This window comes from Diabrotica virgifera, chromosome 2, assembly GCF_917563875.1.
Source record: "Diabrotica virgifera virgifera chromosome 2, PGI_DIABVI_V3a".
Lineage (NCBI taxonomy): Eukaryota > Metazoa > Arthropoda > Insecta > Coleoptera > Chrysomelidae > Diabrotica > Diabrotica virgifera.
This window is the reverse complement of record NC_065444.1, coordinates 195,521,824-195,543,998: the sequence shown is the minus strand read 5'-3', so window position 1 is coordinate 195,543,998 and position 22,175 is coordinate 195,521,824. Positions and strand designations below refer to the sequence as shown.

Below are 22,175 nucleotides of genomic sequence, written 5' to 3'. Positions count from 1 at the left end.
AAAATATGCATTCAATTACCTATAACTCACTTTTAGTTAACATTAATTGGTTTTTGTAGTAAGGGGTTTATTTCATTTTTTATTAGCTTCAATTTTGATAATAATAACTTTTTTGTAAAAACTTACACTTTTTGAGTTATTGATGAAAAATTGGTTATAAACATGCATTTTTGTCAAGAAAAATTAAAATCTTTGATCTTTAATAACTCAAAAAGTTTTGATTTATTTTAAAAACTTTATGCAACAAATTTTGCTTGAAATTTGTCCCTCTATCGAATTATGGGGTTATTTTTAATAAAATAATTTTCACCCCCGAGAAGGGGTGGCATCCACCCCCAGGGTAAAAGCGCAAGTTGGCACCATGTCACCTTTGTTCCTTGAGATATCCTCTAACCACTCACCAATTTTCATGCAAATCGATGGAGGTTCAACGAAATCGGAGGTAATAGCTCATATCCACCTTCAGTGACTCCACTATATGCCAAAAACTCATAATTTAAAAATGAAAAAATGACCCTTTCGTAGGGGTCGCCAACTTCTTGAAAATTTCAAGATCTTGGATTTCAAGACAAGATCAAGACAAGAAGTAATTTTAGATTTCAAGACAAGACAAGAAATTTTATATCAATATCAAGATTTCTTTCCAAGAAAACAAGAAATCTTGAAATTTCTTGACTTATAATGAATACTCTAAAACGTGTTTATTTGTGACAAAGATAACATTATTTTAACATAACATATTTTAATTTATTGAACACTTTTTTTGCTAAAACGGTTTACAAAAATGGAAATTAAAAATAATAATGATACTTACCTAATCCTGTTGAAAATAAAATTGCAAACTAGATTTTATTTTAAATAACAAATTTAGCACATTTTTAAATCGGAATTGATAAGCCATGAATTAAGGCAGATAACACTTCTCATGGAGTCGGAGTCAACGCCTAGCAGATTTCTTGGCTTTGGTATTGTTAAAGCTGCTCTTGAAAATAGCATTTCCGCAGGTACAGATGTTGCTGGCATTCCGAGGAAATCCTTGGCCATTTTCGATAATGACGGGTAGATATTTTCGTGTCTTCCCCACCAATCAAGTATACTCAGACCAGTATACTCTCACCTAGGCTTATTTATGTATTTTTCAATTTCATATTTCCAAGATTGTAAGTTATCATTGTCAGCGTTCTTAAATAGGTAACTAAATCAAATTCGTTATCTTGTTTTTTCAGAAGTGCTGGCTCTGGTATTGGATTCTGTAGATTTTGGGATTTATTAAAATAGTAATCTTTAAATATTTCTTCAAATTTTTGTACTGCCTCTGATTGTAGAAGCTTTCTCCAAGATAAAGAGGAAAATGCCTCTACTTTATGCCGATGATATAAGAACTATACAGTATATACAATTAGTTCTGTTATAGTGTTTCAGTATTTTATCTCTCGCAGCTTGAATTAAGTAAAATAATTAATTACTCGTCGGTAGTATCTCTATCAATTTAATTATTAAATTAATGAGCCAATATTTCCAGTTTGTCTAAAAGTAAGTTTACTCCAATTACCGCCAATGGGAGTGTACAATATTTTTCCCCTTCGATTATTGAAGAAAGTGATTTAAAGCTTCTTATATACTGACAAAATTTCCTGATCAGAATCCATTCTTTATCTAATATTTTGCATTTTATTTAGATTTTCTCTCGGGACTCCCCCCAGTGGTCGTGTTAGCACGCAACGCAATGAAAAGGTCGCCGGGGAATCACCGGACCGGGTAATCAAGAAATTTCAAGATCTTGAAATTTCCTGAGTCAAGACAAGATATAAAATATCAAGAAAACGTCAAGACAAGATTTTTTATATTTGTTGATTTTTTCTCAAGACAAGACAAGAAGTTGTTGTCAAGACAAGAATTCTTGTCTTGTCGACCCCTACCCTTTCGGGATATTTCCGTAATTTGCCGTTTTCGCTGGCTTACGAAATAACGAATTTATTCCATACATTTGCATCATACTGTATGTTGTTGGCTCACAGTCAGTTTGCTTTAATATATTTACGTAATTTCCTATTTTTTCACATTACAAACTACTTGAAAATTATCTTATTTCGAAAACTTAATACTAAACTTTACTATTACTATTCATTAAATATATATTTAATATGCTTAATTATTAGTTAATTTGTTATTACGAATAATTTCCTAAATACTAATATTTAAAGCTTATGAGATAGCTATATTACGACACTTGGCAGGATGGATGCACGCATTAAGATATAAAACAAAATATTTTAATGATCATTTACTTCCATATAGTGTAGAAACCACTTATGGAATAAAATTATTTCTGTCCTTGTTTTAAAAAAATATATATACAGGTTGTAACAAAACGATAGGTCACAAATTAAATCACATATTTTGGGACCAAACATAGTCGATTGCACCCAACTTACCTTAGTACAAATGTGCACACAAAAAAGTTCCAAAATGAAAATCAATATAGAGATTTTATATTGAAAAAGGACATATGGCTTTTTTATGGCAGGTATATCTTACAAAAATAATAGTGAAATGTGTGCACTCCATAAAAATTGTATAGGGGTTTTGTTCCCTTAACCAAATGGTTGTGTACGTTCCAATTCAATTATTATTGTGGTACAAATAGTTAAACAATGTTTTTAAAACGTCTTTGCCTCTTAGTACTTTTTCGATAAGCCCGTTTTATCGAGATACGGCTTATTATATAACTCGAGAAAAGTGGAGGGAAAGAGATGGATTGGTCGAAAGAAACTTTCATGCCTGCGTAATATTAGACAATGATGTGGCTCCACAGTAGAAGGATTATTTCGCGCAGCAGCCGATAGAGAAAGGTTTCAGAAAATTGTAAACATGGTGACGGCCAACGTCTGAATACAAACACGGCACCTAAAGAAGAAGACCACAATAATAATTTAATTGGAGCGTACACAAATATTTGGGGGCTTTAAGGGAACCAAACCCCTATAAAACTTTTATGGGATACACAAATTTCACTGTAATTTTTTTATGATGTTCCTGTCATAAGAGTACTACATGTAAATTTTCAATATAAAATCTCCAGCAGCTTTCGATATACATATTGGAAAAAATATATTTTCATTTTCTAACTTCACAAACTTATGTGCACATTTTTGTACGAAGGTAAGTTAGGTTCAATTGAACTAATTTTAGTCCCAGATATGTGTTTTAATGTATGATCTACCTTTTTGTTACATACTGTATAAATATGCGCTTTATAAAATGAAATATAAATGTACAGAGTGACTCACTCAAGCCTAGCATAGTTTATAAGCTTTATTTTTAATGGAACAGCCTGTATATTTTTATATTTGTACAAACAGCGTAACAACCTAATCTCAACAAAATATATCATATGGGTTGTATATGAATATTACAAATGTGCGATTTTAAATATAAATTTAAATGTATTTGGTGATTGAAGCAAGTCAGCATCATCTTTATTATTAATGGAACACCTTCAGGTATATTTTTATGTTTTAAAAACTGCTTAGGTGAAATTTTAAAATTATGTATAATTTCAAAATTTCATTTATATTCATGTATAATTTTGGTGTGTTTATTAGCTAATTTAAAAAGATGTCGTTATTTAAACTGTGATAAATTATTAATTTCAAAATTTTATGACTTGAAAACTATCATATTCATAATATAAATTTTTGAGATGATATTGTTAAGTGCTTCTGAAAATATAAATATATGCAGGGTGTTTCATTAAAAATAAATATGTTGGACTATGCTAGACTAGTGTGAAGCACCTTGTACATTTAAATGTATGTTTAAAAAGTGTACAGTTGAATTTAAAAGATAACTTGTCCCAGCATATTTAATCATTTTCTAAAATAAGGACACAGACAATTGTATTCCATAAGTGGTATCTACAATTTATAATTTCAAAATTTCACATGACACATTTTATATGACATAGTTCGTTGTAATCAATTTGTTAAGCAGCTTTTAAAAATATAGAAATATATACTGTATTCCATTAAAGATAAAGCTTATAGACTATGCTAAGTTTGCCTGCATCACCCTGTACATTTAAAATTATGTTAAAAAGCGCAGATTTATATTATATTAAAAATCGACGGGTTTAAGCGTTTTTTTTTTAATTTTTTAAAACAAGGACAGAAATAATTTTATTCCATAAGTGGTTTCCAGTTTCCACACTGTATAATGTTCAGCAATGATGAATATATTAAGTGTTGACTAGAGAAAAGTTGATATTTTTAACCCTGTTGTTCACAGGAAACTTAAATGTGTTTCAGATTTCTATTTATAGAGAACTCATCACAGACCTAATAGATTTACTTCACAATTATATGCATTTTTTTCTTATTTATCACCTTGATCATAACATTTTTTAAAGCTCACTATTTATATTTGTAAAATTAAAATGGAATGATACATCTTTACACAGTTACACTCATCTGGTAAAGTTAAACTTTAAACAATGACTTCGAAAGGGTTCATTTATTGAGACGTGCTAAATTGAAATTTGTTCATAATTTATTTTAAAAAATTTCAAAAAATTTATTGAATTATTTAAAAAATTGCATGTATTTTTCGTTTCCTTAAAAAAGTACATAGCGGCTTGAACCTTTTTCTATCGAATGCATTTCTTATTACCTATGGGTTGCCTACCATAAAAATTAGATATTACTTTGTTTATTAATATTATCCACAAAGCAAAATTAAATTTTCCCAGTATCATTTATAATATTTAAAACAAGCAATTGGACTTCGTAAATTTTAGATTTTCACCTAACGTTGTGACCGGAAGTAGATACCTAAGCCGATGTTGTTCTGAAGCTATTTCCTTGTGGCATTTTTATGATTAACTATTTAGATAGGAAATAAGCCACAATTAAATTGAAAAAATAATTTTATTAACGTTTTATTTTATTTTATTTTATTTTTTTTACTTAGCCACAACATTTTTGTTTAATTTAGTAGTATTTTGTATTTTGACAACGACACCCGATTTGGGCGTCGAAACGTTAATAAAAATATTTTTTTAATTTAATTGTGGCTTATATCCCATCTAAATAGTTAACCTAAACCGATATTTTAACTCTTCATTTAACTTTGCACCGATTGATTTAAAATTTCATTAATTTGTACCAAACTTCTGTTAGCTCAGAGAAATAAGGAAAAAAAATATCCTGTTGGTGACACATCCCCCTCCAGGCCGAAACCAAATTTTTTGAGTAGTATGGACATCTATATTAATAACCTATATGTTTCCTGCAGCCGATTTTGATTATATACATAGTTATAAACAAATGAAGATTTTTTTTTGTCTATAACCAAAAAGCTAAGTATTCTAAACAAATTTGAAAGTGAGAAACTCATAAATCGTATAAAAAACTTCAATATGGCTTTCGCTGAATATGTCTATTTTTATTGGTTGCTTATAAAATTGCAAAATAAATTATAAATTTTGAGTTTTTATAAATATTCATAACTGATGTAAAAATTAACTTAGAACGTTCTTATTGCACGGAATGCTGAGACTTCTGGTGCTTAAATCATATCCTAAATTTCAAAGCAATTGGTCAAATAATTTAAAAGGTATTTAATTTGTTTATCCCAAATTAATTTTTTTTCGCAACGCTATAAGTCAGAAAATGATGAAGTTAAAGTAATACTTTGGATGGTTTATGAAAGAAGAAGATTTATACTATTAATTTAATTTAAAAAAATGACAAAAAATAATTCTAAATACTGCAAAATTATTTTGCAAAAACATGCGAATTAGAAAAAGGGGGGCTAACTTCGTCCCTAATTGTCCTAGGACAATTGTTTTTCTTTCTAAATGTGTATAAAAATTCAGTCTTTCCAAATATGAAAAAATAATTTTTCTACGGGTAACGGTTAAAAAGTTATTTTAATTGTTTATAAGTAAGCAAAAAATTGACGTGTTTTTGCAAAATAATTTTACACTGTTTAAAATTACCTTTTGTCATTTTTTTATTAAGTCATTTATTAGTATAAATGTTCTTTCATAAACTGTCGGAAGTCTTACTGTAAGGTCATAATTTTCTGACTTATAGTGTTGCAAAAAAAATTAATTTGAGATAAACAAATTAAATAACTTTTAAACTATTTGACCAATTGTGTAATAAGAAGGTTCTAAGTTAATTTTTACATAAGTTATGAATATTTATAAAAACTCAAAATTTATTATTTATTTTGCAATTTTCTAAGCAACCAATAAAGATAGACATACTCAGCGAACGCCATATTGAAATCTTTTAGACTAGTTATGAGTTTCTTACTCTCAAATTTGTTTAAAATGCTTAACTTTTTGGTTATAGATGAAAAAAGCAAAAATTTACCGTTTTTCGATCTTCATTTGTTTATAACTATGTATATCATCAAAATCGGCTGCAGGAAACATAAAGGGTATTAATATAGATGTCCATACTACTCAAAAAATTTGGTTTCGGCCTGGAGGGGGATGTGTCACGAGAAAAATCTTATGTCTCTATGGGGCTATGTGGTCATAACTTTTTAATTGTCAATGTTTTAATTGATTATAATGTGGTATTTCCGATTACAAGTTTTTAGCGGGAAATAATATCAAAACCTAAAGTATATATTTGTTTTTGGTAAGGTTCGTCGAATAATATATCGTTTGTACTATTTCTGCGAATTTAGAATAATTGTACTTCCAGCCGCGACACTAGAACCTGGAAGTCCAAGGTCAAATTTCTCAACTTTAATACAATATTTGAGTTATAATCTCCCAGTCGACACCTCATTTTTGTCATTCTATCTGTTCTAATAACGGAGGATTTTTTTACGGATGGACGGATAGACATGGATAATTCTAGGTTTGCACATTTTAATGTAAAATGGGTGAAAACAAAAAGAACAACCCTAAAAATACATAATACCATTTTACTGACAATCGGCGACTCATTGTCTGGTGTGACTTGGATGTCTTGGTTAGTGTCAGGGCCGCGTTTAGGTCAATTGACGCCCTAGGTAATTCTCTAGTAGCCGCCCTTCAATCATGTACCTTTTTGCGAAAAAAATATTGCAGAAATTTGCAAAAATACTAAAAATGGATATAAACTACGATGTGTATATACCTATAACAGAAAAAATTTCATTCCAGTTTGATCACATCAAAGACTTCTTTTCAAAATTAAATTTTTTTCTTGACAAAATCGACTAATTAATAACACGTTCTTGCGTCCTGCTTAATGGGAAATTATTTTTAATTCTTGACATTTTTGAAAATGACAGTGCCAAAATTAGGGAAAATATCTTTCAAAAATCTTTACACCAATATCTTTACACCTATAAGACGTAAGTTTCACTTTATAATTTTTTATGAATAAGATTTTTCAACTTAGTCTTTTTATAGGATAGCTCTGATGATGGCATAATATGCTGAAAGTACTTAGCTGATTTAATAAATTTATTTACACACTATCAGTCTTTTGAAAACATACACCAGTTCCCGTTTAGATTTATATAGAAGTGTGTACAAGTCAAACAGTCTTTTTCTATTAAATATCTTTCAATCCACTTAGTGCAATCACTGAAGGTTTTCACCTCCAATATCGTTGAGCCTCCTTAAATTTTCATGAAAATTGGTGAGTAGTTAGAGGATACCTCAAGGAATAAAAGCGACATGATGCCAACTTGCGCTTTTACCGTGGTGGTGAATGCCACCCCTTTGCAAGGATGAAAATTATTTTTTTAATAATGCCATAAATCGATAGAGAGACAAATTCTAAGCAAAATTTGTTACATAAAGTTATTAATACTTTATAAATCAATACTTTTTGAGTTATTAAAGATCAAAGATTTTATTTTTTGATCATGATTATGCATGTATTTAAACATGATTATGCATGTTTTAAAGCTGTTTTTTACGTAGAACTCAATAACTATAAGCTTTTACAAAAAAGTTATTATTATCAAAATTGAAGATAATAAAAAGCTGAATACACTCCCTACTTAAAGAACTAAACTAATTTTAATTCAAAGTGAGTTATGGGTAATTGAATGTATATTTTTTTCAACGAGTACTCAAATCTACACAAGTATTCAAGCTTAAATAACGGGAAAAAGATGCATTTTATAAAATATACCTACTAATTCAACACTTGTTAAAGTACTTCGGAGTACCTATCAAATGAGCTCCAGTAGAAGTTAATATCACAATTAAGCAAGTTACTATGAAATTAAGAGAACCCTTTAGAACTTTTTAGGAAAAAGTGAAAAATAAAACACACCATTTCCACAAAAATTAAGATTGATAGTAATCCTTAGCAGAATTTCTTTATATTAGCATAAATAATGATTTCAACCATTTTGGCCGGTTTAGAATGCATATTTAAAAAAAAAAGATATATTTTAAAAAAATCAGAATTTTAAAAATTATCGTAATTTTCATTTTCTTTATAACTCCAAAAATATTCAATATACGTAAAAAGTGATATATGTATAACCAAATTTTGGTTTTCTCTGTATCAAATATTTTAACTTTTTATATCGTAAAAACTAACGGAGGTATTTAAAAAAAAACAATAAATTTTTTGGAAAAATGTTTAAAAGATAAATTCTGAAAAATATTTGGTGCATAAATTTTAATGCTATCAACTTGTTCGGGGGCTCATTTGATAGATATTTCTAAGTACCTTGACAAATGCTTAATAAGGTTATGTTATAAAATGCATCATTTTCCCGTTATTTAAGCTTGGATACTTATGTAGATTTGGGTAGTCGCCGAAAAAATATACATTCAATTACCTGTAACTCACTTTTAGTTAACATTAAAAGGTTTTTTCAGTAAGGAGTTTATTTCATTTTTTATTAGCTTCAATTTTGGTGATAATAACCTTTTTGTAAAATCTTATAATTTTTGAGTAAACGGATAAAAACATGCATTTTTCTCACAAAAAAATAAAATTTTTGATCTTTAATAACTCAAAAAGTTTTGATTTATTTTAATAACTTTATGTAACAAATTTTGCTTAGAATTTGTCCCTATATCGAATTCTGGGGATATTTTTAATAAAATCATTTTATAATCTTCACTCCCGAGAAGGGGTGGCATCCACCCCCAGGGTAAAAGCGCAAGTAGACACCATATCACCTTTGTTCCTTAAGATATCCTCTAACCACTCACCAATTTTTATGCAAATCGATGGAGGTTCAACCAAATCGGAGGTAATAGCTCATATCCACCTTCAGTGACTGTACTAACTCTTCTTTAAATATTAAGTTGTCAATTATTGGTGATTTTATAGTAGTATTCAAATGGCCCTTTATGTGAACATATTCATGCATGAATGATGTATCTTGGTCGTCTTTATTTTGTACCAGATTTTCAGTTTCTTTAATAATTTCTTCATTGCTTAATTTTGGCAAATATGTTAATAACACGAAAACGTTGATAAATAAGTCGATAAGATTCCAGACGTCTATTTAGGTCTCTTATCAGAGTGTCGATTATAATATAGATTGTGTGGATTTTCATCTCATCACTAGCTAAAAAGTTTAGTTCATCATCGGCCCCCTCGTCAAATTGAATTTTTCTTTTTTTCTTTCTTATTTTTCTGTATGTTTTATTTGGGCACCATTTTTTGGCTTCCTTTGCGGTAAAGTAATTTGAAAGAGATCCATGCTCTTTAATGACAGAACCCAGATCCATAATTTTTATATACAAATATTTTTTGTACAGTATTTTTGCCGCCCTCTCATAATGTGCCGCCCTAGGCAACTGCCTATATTGCCTAATGGATAAAGCAGCCCTGGTTAGTGTGGGAATTTAGTTTAGGCGATTTAATTTGCCTCTTCAGGGCGTGTTTGCAAGTCGTGTATGTTGGAAATGTTCTACAAGAAAAAATATATTTATATTACTCCCCAAAAAGCCAGACAAACACAAGCTGCAGATATATCTGAAAACGAAATAAGCAATGCGCTAAAAAGAATCAAAAATAACAAAGCAACTGACTCTGGAGAGATACCAGCATGACTACTAAAACACGCCCTCTCAGCATTAATACGAGAATTAAACAAATACCTATTTAACAAATGCTTATTTGATGGAAGAATGCCCAAATGTATTTTATTTTTTGCATCAATAACAACCCATCTGGGTGGAAAGTTTTCGGTGGGACACCCTGTATTTTTGACACCATTATTTGCTTTTTTCTGATCGAGTTGTTATTTCCTTTTATAAACGCTTTCAGTTTTCCGAGAAACAAAGTTAGACTTAACTTATTTGAGTTTAAAACAACTCAAACTTTTAACCATGCTGTACTTCCATCAGATAAGGCATTAACTGTTGTTTTTTCTTCTGTCCGGTGCCCATTACTCCTTTCTCGCCATATTCAAATGTAATAAGTTCTTCGTATTCATGTTCTTTGTTGTGGATAATCTAAAATCTATTCTCTTGTACTAAAGAGCACGCAAGGTCATGATCGGATTGTGAAGAAGACTTTTAAACAAAATGCAAAACCTTAAACGATGAGATGCAGCCCATGGCCGGCGGGCACTGCCTGCTTGTGCTTGCTTTGCTGTGTGTATATAATACGTGTGTGTATATATGACTAACCTAACCACTAAACATACATACGTAATTTATTCAACAATCATTCTACCAAACAACAATCAATAGTGCGAGAAAACTTGTCTAAATGTTGCAGAAATACACCTACTATAGGAAGGAGGAAATTAAAATGTCATTAAAAACAGCAAAAATGGTACAGCAGTAGGTCCAGAAGTCCAGACCAAATCCTAGTAGAAAGCTTAAAATGCATAAATGATGAAAACTTAGACATTATTGTAGATTTGTTAACACAGTGTACAAAACAGGAAACATGCCAAAACAATGTTTACTCTTCTCCTTTTGTGCTAAAAATACAAACGCTAAAGAGGCAGTGAATACAGAACACTGTAGTTAGTAAGTAATGTTCCTAAATTATATTTGAAAATAATACATGGTCGTATAAATAAAATAAAAAATTGGAAGAACGAATAGATTCTAGACTAGGAACCACAGAGCCGTTATTTGCTTTTGATGTGATAGCTTAAAAATGCATGGATATGAATGTGGATGTGAATGTTTTTTACATTGATTTCGAAAATCATTTGACAAAGTAAGACATGAAAAATTACTTCAAATTCTAAAGATAAAAATCATAGAGAAAAGAGACCTACGAATAATAACAAACCTTTACTGGAAGCAAAGAGCACAAATTGTAATAGATAAAGAACCCAGTCCAGATTTTGAAATCAAAAGAGGATTTAGGCAAGGATGTATTATGTCTCCATTACTATTCAATGTATCTAGTGAATCAATTTTGGAAGCAGCATTACTAGCTGAAAGTGAAGGAAGAGTAATTAATGGAAGAACTATTAACAACATTAGATATTCAGATGACACTGTGATTATGCTCTAACTAACAGCTTTGCTGATCAACTCTAACTACTATTAAACAAAGAAAAAGAAACAGTTTCTGTAAAAAATTTGGACTAAAAATAAATTATAAAAATATTAGATATAATCTAATAACGAAGAAAACAAATATACAAACAATCATACATTTGGAAAATCTACCGATAGAGAGGGTTGATAAATACAAATACCTGGGAACCTGAAAATCAGAAAATAATGATCAAACAACAGAAGTAAGGGCCAAGATAGAAATAGCAAGAACCATTGTATAGAACACCTATGTATTTTCGATACTGCAATATGGACTTGAAAGTTGGACATTGAAGCAAGAACACATAAATAAGCTAAAATCATTTGAAATGTGGTGTTACAGAAGGATGCTTAGAATATGAAGAAAATGTGAAATAATAAATACAATAAAAATAAGAAAGTTACTGGGGGGAAAGTTATATCTGGGGACACGTAACGAGGGGGCAGCGATATAAAATGCTAAGACTAATAATACAAAAAAGATAAAAAGGGGAAGGAGTCTAGGAAGAAGGAGCGTGTCATGGTTGACGAATTTAAGGGACTGGTTCAAATGTAGTTCCATACAACTCTTCAGGGCAGCGGTAGATGACTAATGATAGCGATGGTAATATCTAACCTTGGACTGAGAGACGGCACTTAAAGAAGAAGATTTGATATAAATTAGTAAAAAAATATGGTCAAATAAATTCTATTCCTGTGAATAAAATAATTGTGGTGCTATGATCAACTGCTTGAATGATCTTCACTAAGTGGCTTTAACTTTTTTTTAATAGGACAAAAGTCATTTATCTCAAAACAAAATGTATATCTTAAAACAACTATAAACAGCTATGGTCTATTTGTTGTAAAGAATATAAAAATATCAGTATATCATGCGGCACTAAACTTAGAAATTGCATTGAAACATCTGAAAATAAATTATTGACAAAACGTAATATATTGAAAACTCTGTTCAATCATTATTAGGGTGCAGAACTCTTTCGATCTATGGGTATCTCATTTGGTCTAAAACACACGACTCTATCACAAAAAGGAACGCATGAGCAAATATTGAACACCAGACAGTTAATAAAAAAGCATATATTATACATTTTAAACTATATGAATTTAAAATGATATTGTCCATATTTTTGAGTTGCGTTCCTGTGACGACTTCATTCGTTTACATGAAATCAACTTTAACTTAAGAATACCTGTGAGAAAAATCATAGTATGTATGTGATTTGTCTTAAAAGGAAAACCACATGCAATAATGACAGAAAAATTCAAAGAATCGGCTCTAATTATTTTAAATCAAACCAATTACGTTGCAAGTTCTTCGGCACAATGCAGTAGAATCTGGTTACCCATATTAAAAGAGGAAATTGGTAAAAAAAAATATTCCTGTTGTTACGTCAATAACATATCGAGGATATCTTTGATGGTTTTACAATAATACATATATAAAATCAGAGTTTGGTGTTAATATTCAGCGTAAATATTACTTACTCTGTTGGGATAGTAACATGACGTTTATTTTTGGTTTTGTTCCTCCTGATTTACTATAGATCACTAGGAGGCACTTTAAGGCACGCATGTGAAAGTTTGCAGAATGAGCGATAGCGAGTTCTGCAATTCACATGAGTGCCTTAAAAATGTACTTTTTAACACGCATATCATACAATATTTTTTCTACAAACGTAATTACAGGACAATATCTACAAAAACTTTTACTTGAACTTGACTGACATTCCATTTTTATATTTTTTTGACATTACATCAAAATTGCCTATACGGTCAATATGAACTGCAGTGCCTTAAAAATTTTAAAGCACTAGTGCCTTAAAGTAGCATTTTTATTGCTCGTATGGAGTGCTAAAAATTGCATTTTTAACACGGTTGTAGAAAAATATTATTAAATTATTGGAAGAATTTTTTAGCAAATAACAAAAAACAAAATTTGTTTGGTTTATTAATGTTTTGTATTTTGAGAACGATTTCCGAATTGAGAACGAAGTGGAAATCGTAAAGTCGATTTTGAAGTACCTACTTAATTTTAAAGTTACCTCGTCGCCGTAAGATATAAGAGGACGGCTTAAGTAAGTAAGTAATTTTAAAGTAAAATTGTGGCTTATTCTCAGCAAAAATAGTATATTGCATTATAGTCCAGAGAAATAAGATTTTTGTCGCGACACTTGAGCAGCCAGGTTGCAAATAGGTTTTTTGGGTACTATATACCTAATACATTATAAATACAAAAATCGAAGGAAGTGAAAGAAGTATATTAAAGTGTGTAAATCTATTTATTTTCTTAGCTAAGCGCTTTCGACTGAAAAGTCATCTTCAGAGCTAATGGTCAAGGTATAAAAAGTACCGGCTACTTCGGTTTGTATGTGTTTGCATCTCATTAAGAAATTTGGAAAATTTGGTCAGTTGTGCAACTCCGGACAATGAAAATTAGTTTAATTTTTAGTAGTACTTGTAAAACATTAAAAACAATCACTGAGACGTTACAAACATATAATTTTTTTTTGTCCTGGTATAGGTATCACCCAACCATTTTTAAGTGATGCGAGCTGCCGACAGCTCGCATCACCATGACAAAAATATTATATGTTTGTAACGTCTCAGTGATTGTTTTTAATGTTTTACAAGTACTACTAAAAATTAAACTAATGTTCATCGTCCGGAGTTGCACAACTGAATTTTCAAAATTTCTTAATGAGATGCAAACACATACAAACCGAAGAGCCGGTACTTTTTATACCTTGACCATTAGCTCTGAAGATGACTTTTCAGTCGAAAGGGCTTAGCTAAGGAAATAAATACATTTACACACTTTAATATATGTACTTCTTTCACTTCCTTCGTTCATTCAAGTGTGTACAAATCTATCAGTCTTTCAACTAAATACAAAAATGTCCGTCACATTTCGGACGAGAATTTTAGTTATTAACAAATAAGCGTCAAAAATGGCAGTTTTTTAGTTTAAATCGCTACAGGTAAAAATAGAGTAATTAAATATCTTATTTTTAGAGTATTCATCTTTTAGTAGATAAGCAAATTTTGGTCCGATCATTTGTGGCTTCGCTAATTGCAAAATAAAACTTAAATTTCGAAAATAAAAAATTTGCTATAACCTTTGCGAAAATTAAATCAAGACTTCGATATTGCATGAAAAGTTGAGACAACCAGTACATACCATGCACAAAAAATTTCAAGTCTATTCGTCCATTATTTTAAATTTTATTCAATTTGTTTATCTAAAAGAGCTTCTTGCAATGTTATTGTTCAGAAAATAATAATGATACAGCAATTCTGTGAAAAACACATGAAAGAAGAACACTTATATTTTCCAAACATTTAAAAAATCTATAAAAAGTCATTTTTATCATTTCGAAAACATTTTACTAAAGTAGAGTCATTTTTGGCTTCAAAACAATTTGAAAAGCTTTGTTCATGTTGACTGTAGAGTAAATCTACTTTGGGATTTCAAAAGCTGGTATTTTTACACGAATTTAAAAAAAAAACTTTTTGCCTAGGTTAATTGCGGTCAAAGTTAGCCACTTTTATTATTTAATTTACAGTTACGTCTATATACATAAAATTCTCCTGTAACAGTGTTAGTTACCATACTCCTCCGAAACGGCTTAACCGATATGTATGAAATTTTAAGCGTATATCCTGTAGGACTGAGAATAGGTTCTAATCTATTTTTCATGCCCATAAATTATAAGGAGGGTTGCCGCCTTAACATATTTGTTTATTTTTTTTGACAAAATTGTGTACCTTAATTTACTATAATGTAGAATTAAAAAATACATACAACCCTTAATTTTCACTCTTCTATCACCAACCCCTATTTTTTAATAGCCATGTATATATTTGCATCTATAAAATTCTACTGTCAGACTGTTAGTTGCCATACTTCTCCGAGACCGCTTGACCGATTGTTATGAAATTATATATGTATATTCTGTAGGTCTTAAACTTGGTCGTAATCTATTTTTCATATCCCTGACTGAGAAGGGGGGTTCCCCCTAACATTTTGTAATGTTAGGTGGGGATATGTGTACATAATGTACCCTACAAGACTACGAGTACATACAAAATTAAAAATTTATGATCAAAATCCATCAACAAGCTCCGGAGATATTAATTGAAGCATATGTTTGAAGAATAATTTCATTTTTTGAGTGCACGGATTTTAATAATTATTCCCCTCCACCGACCAAGAATCGATTTCGTTAGGACGTAATTTTTAAAGCTTTATTTGAAACTTTATTGAAATTCAAAAATTAGTCAAACTTTACGTATAAACTTTATACCTTGAACTTCAAGATGGCGCTAGTTAGGTTGCTTAATTGTTATAAACAAAGTAGCTGTGAATTAAATAAAAAAAAGTGACTAACTTTGACCCTAATTAACCTAGGCGAAAAGGTTTTTTTTTAAATCGTGTAAAAATATCAGCTTTTCAAATCCTAAAGTACAGGGCCGGTGATAACAGGTCTGCAAGGGATGTAATGCAGGCGGGCGCCCCTGCTTGGAGGGCGCCAAAGTGAGCTTTTTATGGCTAGTATTATAAAAAATACTAATTGAAAAAACCAAAGGGCGCCTATGCTAGTTTTGCAGGCGGGCACCTTATATCCTAGCGCCGGTACTGCTAAAGTAGTTTTAGTCTAGACTCAATATTAACAAAGTTATTCAAATTGTGTTTAAGCCAAAAATGACCCTACTTTAAAAAAATGTTTTCGGAATGATAAAAATTACTTTTTAATGATTTTTTTTAAATGCTTTGAAAATATAACTATTCTTTTTTACGCGGTTTCCACAGAATATTGCTATACTAATATTATTTTTTGAACAAAAACATTGCAAAAAAAAGCTATTTGGAATAAACAAATTGAATAATATTTAAACTAATTGACGAATCGTCTTAAAAATTTTTGTGCATTATATGGACTGTTTGACTCAATTTTTCATGCAATATGAAGGTCTTCGAAATTTTAATTTTATTTTGAAATTTCCGAAGCAACAAAGGATCGGACTAAAATTCAAAAACTGGCATTTTAATCCTTTGCTCATCTACTAAAAGAAGGATACTATAAATAACATATTTAATTTCCCTATTTTTACCTGTAGCGATTTAAACGAAAAAACTGCCATTTTTGACGCTTATTTGTTAATAAGTAAAATTCTCGTCTGAACTGTGACGGGCATTTTTGTAATTATAATGTATTAGGTATATAGAACCCAAAAAACCCATTTGCAACCTGGGTGCTCAAGTGTCCCGAACATGGTATATTTTTGCAATATGCCATAAGAAAATAGCTTCAAAATCAATAGATTTGCAAATCTTTAACAACTAAAAGAAGAATACGAGTCTGTTATTTGCTTTGCTATAATATATTACATGTATATTTAATTCTCTAAATTATAAGATGTTATTGATAACTAAAATTATTAGTAATTATTTGCTTTCTGTGATAAAGTTTATTTTATTATCTAATTAATACATATTGTTCATCGAAATCAGTATTAAAAAGTTATGCCTGTAACAATGATTAGAATAAAAGTTCTTTAAAAACTTATTGAAAATTTTTACAATAAATCTTTTATTTACCAACGATTTCCTCCGTAGGTATATAAAAAATGTCGCTGTATTACACATCGTACTTCTACTCATAAAAAACATGTTAAAAAATTAATCTGCCTACTGATACCCAAACCACATATAATTGGCACATCATCCTTCATTACATAGTATCTTTTTATTTGGCCCAGAGCCTCCAACCTATACTTTTAATCTTCTTCGCACCACCTAACTTGCCCACCTCCACCTCCATAGCCCGGTTTCCGAAAATCGCCCACAATAACCGCACCATAACTGAATCGCATCGCCATAGTCGAATACAATCTATTCTATTATTTCTTGCATTCGCAGGTAGTGGACTCGAGAGCTCGAACTGACGCAGACGGTGCTCTCCACCAGAGCGCCAGACGACAATTGGAAGTCTTCTCCAGCGAAATACCTGGGGGACGACTGCAAGTTATCAAAACGCATACGGTTTCTTCGAGTAAGTGGAGTTCGTCGGGCAGTAGCAAGGATTTTGAAAATTTACAGGTGAGTTTGAGTTGTGACTTTGTGCAGTGTTGTCGATATTGTCGAGTTTCTGTGACGGTAACGAAAAGTGTCGGTTTGTTTACTTTATTTATACAGGGTGTAACAAAAAGGTAGGTCCTAAAAAAATCACATATTCTGGGACCAAAAATAGTTCGATTGAACCTAGCTTACCTTAGTCCACGTGTGCGCATAAAAAAGTTACAGCCCTTTGAAGTCACAAAATAAAAATCGATTTTTTCCAATATATATCGAAAACTGTTAGAGATTTTATAGTGAAAATATTTTATAGTGGTTTTGTCAACATAACCCCCCCCCCCCCCCCCCATATGTTTGTGTACGTTCCAATTAAATTATTATTGTGGTACCATGTGGAACGTATTCGTAAAATCTACCACATATTTATATAAATCATTAAGTGACATTATAGAAACCTGGTAACAATGAAAATTTATATATAAAATTTACATTTAGTTAGGTAGGTACAAATGTGTGTTGGATGTTACAAATGTACAAAATATCTTCATAAAACCCAGCCTATCGAAAAAGTACAAAGAGGCAAAAAAGTTTTAAAAACATTGTGGTTAACTAATGATACCACAATAACAATTTAATTGAAACGTACACAAACATTGGAGGGAGGGTTTAAGGTAACAAACCCCAATAAAATGTTTGTGGGGTGCACAAATTTCGCTGTTATTTTTTTTTAAGATGTTCCAGCCATAAGAAAGCCACATGTCGATTTTCAATATAAAATCTCTAAATGTTTTCGATATAGTGGAATAAATCAATTTTCATTTTGTAACTTCAAAGGACTGTAACTTTTTTATCTTCACATTTTTGTACTAAGGTAAGTTAGGTTTAATCGAACTATTTTTGGTCCCAGTCCCAGAATATATAATGTATGACCTACCTTTTTGTTACACCCTGTAGTTTAAAAATAAATCTGTACATTCTAATATAGGATATCATAATATCGCTTTAATACAAAGTACTGCCTCCACTATATATCTGACCTTGGAGACAGCTGGTACGACACTTTATGAGAAGTCAATTGTATTAAGTAATTGGTATGTACCTAATAATTTTCAATAGTTTTCGAACAATCGTTGAAATAAAAAGCATCACAACATGAGATCTGATTCACTTGTTTCATATACTTACATTTGAATAAAGTTATTTTTTTATATAAGCCAAAAATACCTGTTATAGTCCATTCGCTAAACTCAGACACAATTGGCTAGTGATTTTAGTAAGTAATTTTGTCAATTTTGATAAAATTGGCAAAAAATAATTACTAAATAGTTAATAATTACTAAATTGTTAGTAATTGGCAATGCAAATTGGCAAAAAGCAAAAAAATTAGCGACTAAAATCTCTAGCCAGTTGTGTCTGAGTTTAGCGAACCGACTATATATAAAAATACTAATAAAAGAGTTTCATGAAAGCTGTTTCAATGTCCACCCATATTACCAAAGTAAAATATTTCTAATCATAATTTATTACAAAACTGATTTGAATGGAAAAAAAATTGTGTATAATTATTGGTCTCAAACTTGATCATTAAGAAGCTCAAAAGTTCGGATTTGTATACTAATTTGTAAGGGAAGATTAAAAATGTATTATAGTCCAAGTAATGAAGCTCAAAATAGGACAAAACCTCGCAATTTTTACAGAATGGATCAATTTGCTTGAAAATTTGAAAATAAGTAGTGGATAGTCCAAGAATCAAAATCTATATGATGCAGAAAGGCGCTTTTACCAAGGGGTGGTTGCCACCCCTTCGCGGGGGTGAAAATTTTTTATTATATTTTGATCACAAAAGTTGGTAAAAACATTCATTCTAAGCAAAAAACAGTCTATACATTTTTTTGATAAAATTAATAGTTTTCGATTTCTTCGCTATCGAACGTATTAGTTTTATATCGAAAAATCAATGTTTTTAATAAGTTTTCTGCTAATAACTCCAAAAGTTTTCGGTTTATCAAAACAACTTTATTTAGCAAAACTGTACCTTATAAAAAAATAAATAAAATATTTTTTTTTTTTATTTTCTTTACCAATAGTAATCGAGCTATACCATAAATATTATATGTTAGCTCTTATTCGTCAATGCTAAATATTGTAGTTTCAAAGTCAAAAGACGGGAAAAGTATGCATTTTTCGAGGATAACTTGTTCAAACTAATTTAAAGTATTTAAAAATATCTATCTCCAGAAATAAAAAAGTCTCTAGCTCAAAAATTAAGTGACATAATTAAAGAAATGTCAATCCCTATTTTTTCCAGCGAAAAAGTGATCGGAAGCAACCTCCTAATCACCACCCTAATTAAAATTAGTCATTGACCTTATTTGGTCTTCTTTATTTATGTATTAATAATATGTTCTAGAAGTTTAATCGGCTTAGAATGAATAGTTTAAAAAAAATGGAGTTAAAAGCGAATAACGAATTTTTGTAGTTTGGAAAAAATGGCTTTTTCTTCAGAATAGAAATATTATCATCAGAGATACGAAAAAATGTTGAAAAATACGAAATTGTACCTTATTTAATTCTCAAGAACCTGGTTAGCAAAAATGTTTTCTGCGGCAAAAATTGAGTGAGCTATTGACAATTAAGACTTGTAATAACACGCAAAAACCACCTTTACCAACCCTTTCAAAGTCACCTCTTTTTGCGACTGAGTACTTTAAAAAGATTTAATATTAATAAGCTTATAGATCTTGTAAAAACCTACAAAAAATTTTTTTACCAAAGTTTCTAAGATAAAAAATAAAACAGTTACGGTTAAAGAATTAATATATTTTTTTGAAAAAAAAAGGAGAAATAGAATTGGAAGCATAATAATGTAAGTTGGCTGTGTTTTTAGTCATTGGCCTTATTCATTCTTCTTTATTTATGTATTATTAATAATAGATTCTAAAAGTTTGACTGGCTTAGAATGATCAGTTTTTAGAAAACTGGAGTTAAAAGCGAATAACGAATTTTTGTAGTTTGTTAAAAAATGCAATTTTCTTTAGAATAGAAAGATTAGCATCAAAGATACGAAGAAATATTTAAATATGAAATTGTGGGTATTTTATTCCCAAGAACTTGGTTTGAAAAAATTTTTCGACGGCAAAAATTGAGTAAATCGCAAATGAGTATTATCGAAAACATTGATTTTTTCTTTAAAAAAATTTTCCAAAAAAGTTATTGTTTTTTTTTAATAACTCCGTTAATTTTTACTTTTTTTACTACAGGTTTGCCTAAAAACCATTTCAGAGTTAATTTTAATGGCTATAAAACCACGTTGAATTTAATCTTTTAAACCCATTACTTTTTTAAAAATAAAAGGTTAAATGGCCCCGGTTACACGGTTCTCGCAGCAAAATTTAAGATTTAAACGTTTCCATCTCGGTTATTTTTTACCCTACAGAAATAGTAAAAAGGTAAAATATTTGATTTAGAAAAAACTAAAATTTGGTTATGCATATATCACTTAACTATTATCAAAATAAAATGAAAATTACGATAATTTTAAAAATTCTGATTTTTTAAATTACATCTTTTCTTCAAAAATATGGATTCTAAACCGGTAAAAATTGTTGAAATCATTACTTATGCTAATATAAAGAAATTCTTCTATGAATTACTATAAATTTTGATTTTTGTGGAAATGGCGTATGTTTTATTTTTCACTTTTTCCTAAAAAGTTCTAAAGGGTTCTCTTATTTTCATCATAACTTACTTAATTGTGATGCTATTAACTTCTACTGGAGCTCGTTTGATAGGTACTCCGAAGTACTTTGGCAAGTGCTTAGCAGGTATATTTTATAAAATGCATCGTTTTCCCGTTATTTAAGCTTGAATACTTAGATTTGAGTACTCGTCGAAAAAATATACATTCAAGTACCCATAACTCACTTTGCATTAACATTAGTTTAGTTCTTTAAGTGAGGAGTGTAGGTATTCAGCTTTTTATTATTTTTAATTTTGGTAAAAATAACTTTTTGTAAAAGCTTACAGTTTTCGAGTTATACGTGAAAAACAGCTTTAAAACATGCATTTTTTTCGAAAAAATAAAATCTTTGATCTTAAATAACTCAACAAGTATTGATTTATATTAATAACTTTATATAACAAATGTGGCTTAGAATTTGTCTCTCTATCGATTTATGGTACTATTTCTTTCACCCCCACTAAAAGTGGTAGTTTTCACCACCACGGTAAAAGCGCAAGTTGGCATCATATCATCTTTGTTCCTTGAGGTATCCTCTTACTACTCACCAATTTTCATGAAAATCGATGGAGGTTCAACGAAATCGGAGCTGAAAACGTTCAGTGACTGCACTAAGTGGATTGAAAGATATTTTCCCTAATTTTGACATTGCTTTGCACATTTATTTGTGCTTCCCAGTTGCCAACGTGTCCGCTAAAAGGTCATTTTCGAAAATGTAAAGAATTAAAAATATTTTCCCATTAAGTATGACGCAAAAACGTGTTAACAATTTGTCGATTTTGTCAAGAACAATTTTTTTTTGAAAAGTCTTTTTTTGAAAAGATGTTTTTTCGATGAAGAAGGACAATTTTTTCTATTATAGG

General features: G+C 30.0%; 1 protein-coding gene across 5 annotated transcripts in view; it reads left to right on the top strand.

The window, feature by feature from the left end:
* The window catches only part of LOC114337513 (uncharacterized), a 772,834-nt gene that overhangs the window by 618,759 nt on the left and 131,900 nt on the right, over positions 1-22,175 (top strand). For all 5 annotated transcript variants that reach the window (XM_050642993.1, XM_050642994.1, XM_050642995.1 and 2 more), the window contains exon 3: positions 17,418-17,597. In XM_050642993.1, the coding sequence (XP_050498950.1) occupies positions 17,418-17,597 (180 nt within the window). The remainder of the gene's footprint in view (positions 1-17,417; positions 17,598-22,175) is intronic.